The sequence below is a fragment of the Chionomys nivalis genome, chromosome 17 (genome assembly GCF_950005125.1).
Source record: "Chionomys nivalis chromosome 17, mChiNiv1.1, whole genome shotgun sequence".
NCBI lineage: Eukaryota > Metazoa > Chordata > Mammalia > Rodentia > Cricetidae > Chionomys > Chionomys nivalis.
The window spans coordinates 61164133-61169849 of NC_080102.1; the positions used below are offsets into that span (position 1 = coordinate 61164133).

Here is a 5717-nt window from a genome sequence, read left to right on the forward strand (position 1 = left end):
GGCAACCCAACTTAGGGCAGGCTGACTGGGAATACTCTCCTTGGGGGAGAGAAGTCTCACCCCATGGAGAAGACTGTGTTCTCTGCCAAGAAACAGGGGGCAAAGGACAGTCACTACCCAGAGCGCCACTTCTGATGTTTCCGCAGGCAGGGGGAGAGGGCAAGGCGCTATTGTTCCTCAAGACAGCCTAGGACACCTTTGCACCTCAGCCCTCCACACTGAGCTAGACCCTGTGGGAAGCCTACCCTTCCTGCCTGGGATTGTACCTGGAGAGATCGATGTTCTCTGGGGTGGACAGCTCTTCCTCTGCAGGAGGGGCCTGTGGCATCTGGCATGGGTCCTCAGAGGGGCTGTTCGAATCTCATCCAGACCGATCCCCAACCCATGGCTCAGAAGCCATGGAGCTGGGGCTTGACCTCTTCAGGGCTTCAAAGAGAAAGGCACAGGAAGGAGACTTAGTGATTTCAAAACACACAAGACTTAGGGCATTGCCCTGCAGCGTTCAAGTACCCGACTGGTTCTCCAAGGAATCTTTGCCTCCTTTGGCCTTGCCCCCACCTCTCCCTGCTTGGCTGCTGTCCCCCTGTTGCTCAACAAGCCTGAAGTCACACTTCCGGGGACATGTTACGCTCACAGTGTGCCACGAGTGGACACAGGCATCATTTATCACAAAGGACAGGAGGAAAAGTACAAATCAGATGAAGTGAGAAAGGCACTCACCTGGTACTGTTGGTGCCTCTAGGATCCCCTGACTGTGGAGCCTGGTTCTCATGGGAGGCATGGTTTCTCTCTGCAGGAGGCAGGCAGCAACACAGGTGTCTGAGGCAATTTACAATGGTTTTCTTGACCCTCTTCCTGTGGTGGCGCCTCTGGTTTCGGGAGGAAGCTGGCCCGGCATGGGGCTGACCATGGGTGATGGCTTCTTCTTGTCTGGTGGTCACTTCTTGTGTGATGGTCTCTTCCTGCAGTGTGTTCCCCAAGGGAGGAGCCTCTGGGGGTTACACACAGAGCCTTCCCCAGTGAGCTCCAGAGTTTCTCTGCGTTATTTGCGTGGTCTGCCCCAACAGGGTGGTACAGAGAGCAGGATGGCTGGGCACTCGCCGTCAGGCTGCCACAGAACCCGATCTTCGACTGTGAGAAATTCTTGCTGGTGTGCAGGCTGCTGATCATGAGGGAATCAGCTGATCATGAGGGAATCAGCCACAGGACAGCGCAGGTGGGATAGATGGGCAAGGTGGATCCTCCTAGGCTGGCAGCACAGGGCGGCAGGCACGCTATGCCTTTTGCCACCCTGCCTGGAATTCTCATCTTATTTCTCCTGGGGCTCAGATGGCACGATGTAGGTTGGGGGAGTAGGCTCAGCAGCTCTCCTGAGGGTCCCAGAAAAGGTGTGAAGATCGGCCAGGTTGAGGACAAGGCCTGGCTGTATAGATTTTGCGGGTTTCACCTGGTGATGGCAGCAGTCTCTCCCGGTGCCCGGTGTTGCAGACTCAGGTATTTGGCCATCGCCTGGTTGTATTTTTGGTCTCTCAGACACTCAATTATTCCTTCACGTTGGTAACCCATGCCTGCCATGGTGCCGACAATGCTAGGGCTCGGGGTGCCTGGGAGACTCTGGATGGAATTCCAGGATGCCTGTGCCTTGCTGTCCCTGATCATGGGGCGCCTCAGGATTTGGCTGATGGTGGGCCTCCTGTCGGGGTTGATCATCAGGAGTTCCACAATGATGCTAAAAATGTCACTTGGGACATGATGAGGAACGCTGAAGTTTGCAGCCAGAATTTGCTGCCTCAAGCCCGCAGAAGAGCTCACTTGGAACGGAAGGTGCCTGGCCACCATGTAGTAGAGGAGCACGCCTAAGTTCCACACATCGCTGGCATAGCCATCGTATGGCTCCACTCCGAAGAGTTCCCGGTCACAGTAGGCCAGAGTGCCGCAGAAAGTCTTTAGTTTTGTCCCAGGGACAACTTTAACTGCCAGGCCAAAATCACAGAGCTTGGCATTCCCAGAGGCGTCGATCAAGATGTTATTAGCTTTAATGTCCCTGTGGACGATACAGTTGTCGTGGCAGTACTTCACTGCCTGTACTACCTGTGCAAACAGCCTTCGAGCCTCGCACTCCTGTAAGCCTCCCGGTTTGCGAATCTGACGCAACAGGTCCCCTTTTGAGGCGTAATCCATTATGAGATACGTCATCTCCCGTGTCTGCACCTCCTGAAAGAACTTGATTATGTGCTGATGAACGAGGGATCTCATTATATCAACCTCATTGTTGTTCCGGGCACAGTTCCCCTTCCCATTTGCCAGAATCTTCACAGCCACGTAGCTGACAGTGGGCACGTGAAAGGCCAGTTTGACTGTGGCAAAGGCTCCTCGTCCCAGAGTTGTCATCATTTGATAGACATTGCCAAATGTGTCCTCGTCACAGCAGAAGGTCTCTCTGCCCTGCTCCATCGCCAGGTTCTCGTTGAAACAAACGGGAACTTTAAACAGTTTAAATCACACCAGTGAGAATGTTTATCACTATGAACTCCTACATTCCAAAGAGAAAAAGAGTCACAGATACTTCAGGCCACCTAACCAGCTACCTCAGTGCTCAGGAAGGGAAGGAAGTACCCAGAAACTGAGAGAATAAAACAAAGGGTCGCAGAAGCTACGAGCCACTGATTGGGAAGGAGAATCATCCTCTTACTTGAGCTGAATGCTCATTGAGAGAGAAGATACTAATAAAATCATATGCATGAGAAGTTGATGAGACAACAGAAACCCCCAAAACCCAGAGTGTCTTGGTGGGGAGATGACTCAGGAGATCAGAAGGTTTGCTATTCCGGCAGAGGACCTGTGTTTGGTTCTCAGGACCCAGGTCAGGTGGATCACTGACTCCAGTTCTAGGAGATCCTACACCTCTGACCTCCGAGGGCATCCAAACACATGCGTGGATGATTGCAAGGGCAAACACATGCGCGCGCGCACACACACACACACACACCCACACACCCACACACACACACACTTGAGGTCGCCTACATGTACACGCACATGTACCATATATAATTTTAAATAGTGATATAAGTCTTTTTATTAATTTTATTTCTATGACCTGGAAGGACAAAAGAGGGCAACAGATCCCCTAGGTGCGGCACTTGAGGAAGTTAAGATGTAATGGGATTGCTGCGAGACAGACCTAGGTCTTCTGCGAGAAGAGTACATGCTCCTAACTGCTGGGCCGTCTCTCCAGGCTAACCCACCCATCCCCATGAAATCTGTTTTTGAAAACCCTGAGAGTCCTTCTCGTGGACTGGAAAATGTGGATGGAATTGAGAAACTTCTTGATATAAATTCAACAAAGAAGATAGATAAAGAACAAGATTGAAATATTTATGAGGAAAGAATCTGCACAGGAAAGCCCAGGACCAGGCAAACCTACTGATGAATCCTTCCAATCTCTTGAAAACAAATGTCAGTGTTCCTTAATACTCCACAAAATAGAAAGGTATTTAGCAGTTCCAAACTCATTCATGCCAAAACCAGGAAAACATAATGAAGAAAAATAGAGGCTATTTCCATGATGAATATAGATGTAAAAGTCCTTAATAATACTGCTTAATACTTTTCACCAAATTCACATAAGCCAGGCCATACTTCATGGTTAAAATATGCTCACACGGATCCTTGCAATGATAGCTCTACATATTCAGCCTGACAACACAACATTTAAACAGAATTAAGGGCAAGAGTGCCACAGTCATACAGAAGGACGGCCATAGAGAAGGATGAAACTGTGGGGCTCTCAAGAACATGGTTGTCACTGGAGAAGATCGCTCTACATGGGAAAAGCCAGTCCTTCAAATGTGTCACTTTTCTTCTCTCATATGTGGAACGTGGGAGCAGGAGGAGGTCCTCAACATAAGAGGGGGGTCCTAGGAATGTGGGGGAGGTCTTGTGAGAAGAAGGCACAGCAGCGTGGGTTAATCACGTGATCCAGTGCTCAGAATGCATTAGAGATGTTCCTGTGATTGCCAGGACTAAATTGTTCCTATGATATGGTACGCCATAACAAGGAAAGGCTTGAAATGAGAAAAGAGAGATGGACCAAGGAACACATAACAAAAGTAATGAAGAAGGAAAACTAAAGACAGAGGTTCTGGAGAGAGGAGTTAGTGTTTCACAGCACTTCCTGCTCTTTCAGAGAACCCTGGTTCGAGGCCCAACACACATGGTGCTCGCAATGAATTGTTACTCGAGTTCTAGCTAATCTGTCTTCTTCTTGTGACCTCCACAGGTGTGAGGCTCATGGTACACACAGAGACATGAAAACAAAATACTCATACACATAAAATAATAATATTAAAAATTATATCCCAAGAAGCACAACTTAAAAATAAAAACTACCGGGCTGTGGTGGCATTTGCCCTTAATCCCAACACTCAGAAGGCAAAGCAGGTAATCTTTTAGTTTGAGGCCAGCCATATCTACAGAGTGAGTTCCAGGAAGGCCAGAGCTACACAGAGAATCTCTGTATTGAATTCTCCTCTTCATACACCCGCAAAATGACCAGAGAGTGAAAAAAAGAACATGAAAAAGTAAGCTCATAAATCAAGCCAGAAAATGAATAAATACACAGAAAACAACAACAACAATCAAAGGCATCAAAGCTGGAGGGACACTCACTATGTTGGAGTCCAGCAGCTCTTGAAAGTCCAAGCAGTCTCGTTCACCAGCACAGAGCTCCAACCATTTCCACCTCACGAACCCGCTTGTACTGTAAGGACAGGAGGCAGCCTCAGCCAGAGCTGTGAGGGCACAGGGGTCTGTCATTGTGAGGTCAGAGCAAGAAAAGGACAAATGGTGGCTTTTCACAGCTCACTGGTTTTCTTCCCATTCTGTCACCAATACAGGAAGGCTGAGGGAAGAAATGAGAACACGAAGGGACTTGGAAGGGGTGGGCAGGAGGCAGTGAGATCAGGGGAACGTGGTCAAAGCTTTTCTTGTGTGTGTAGGTAAATGTCACTGTGAGAATACTCATGTTGTAGAGTCAATGTAAACAGATGTTTTAAAATGGTGAACGAGGAATAAACCCAGATATTAAAACTAAACACTAAAGTAGAGTAAACATCTAATTAATGCAGAAAATAAAAATTGCTCCAATTTATACCCTAGACTGAGGAAGAAAGAAAGGAAGAAAGGGTTACTTTAAATCCTGGAAACCCAAACCTCTAAACCCCAAATCTGTGACCTTAGAAGGAAACTCACTGTGTTCATATTCAACAGTTCATGAATATCCACCAAGTGCGACCAGCTCACTTCTATCTAAATCACTGTTTCAACTGAAGATCAGCCTCTGAACTGTAAGGAGAGGAGGCAGCCTCAGTCAGAGCAGTTAGGCAACAGGGTTATGTCATTGTGAGGTCAGAGCAAGAAATGGACCAATGAGGGCTTGGCTTAGATCACTGGTTTTCTTCACACTCTGTCCCTAAGTACAGGAAGGCTGCCCTGGTGAGTTGGAACATAGGGGCTTGAGGAGGCTGGTTACACCCAGTTAGCATTCACTGTATCTACCTTTTTTGTTTATCGTGTCTGTTCTTTTCATTCTTTTGTTCTTTCGGGGACCTGACACCCAGCTCCCAATTAAATTACACACAGTAGCTTCTTCTTACTTACAATGTCTAGCCTTAGCTTGGCTTGTTCCTTGCCAGCTTTTCTTATCTTTGAATTAT

The 5717-nt window shown here is 48.0% G+C and overlaps 1 protein-coding gene across 1 annotated transcript; it reads right to left on the reverse strand.

Annotated features, from left to right (window-relative positions):
- Positions 1–1443: 1443 nt before the first annotated feature.
- Positions 1444–2454, reverse strand: LOC130888455 (sperm motility kinase-like). The gene has a single exon (XM_057791338.1). It carries the CDS (start codon positions 2452–2454, stop codon positions 1444–1446), a length of 1011 nt encoding a protein of 336 aa, XP_057647321.1.
- Between the last annotated feature and the right edge of the window lie 3263 nt (positions 2455–5717).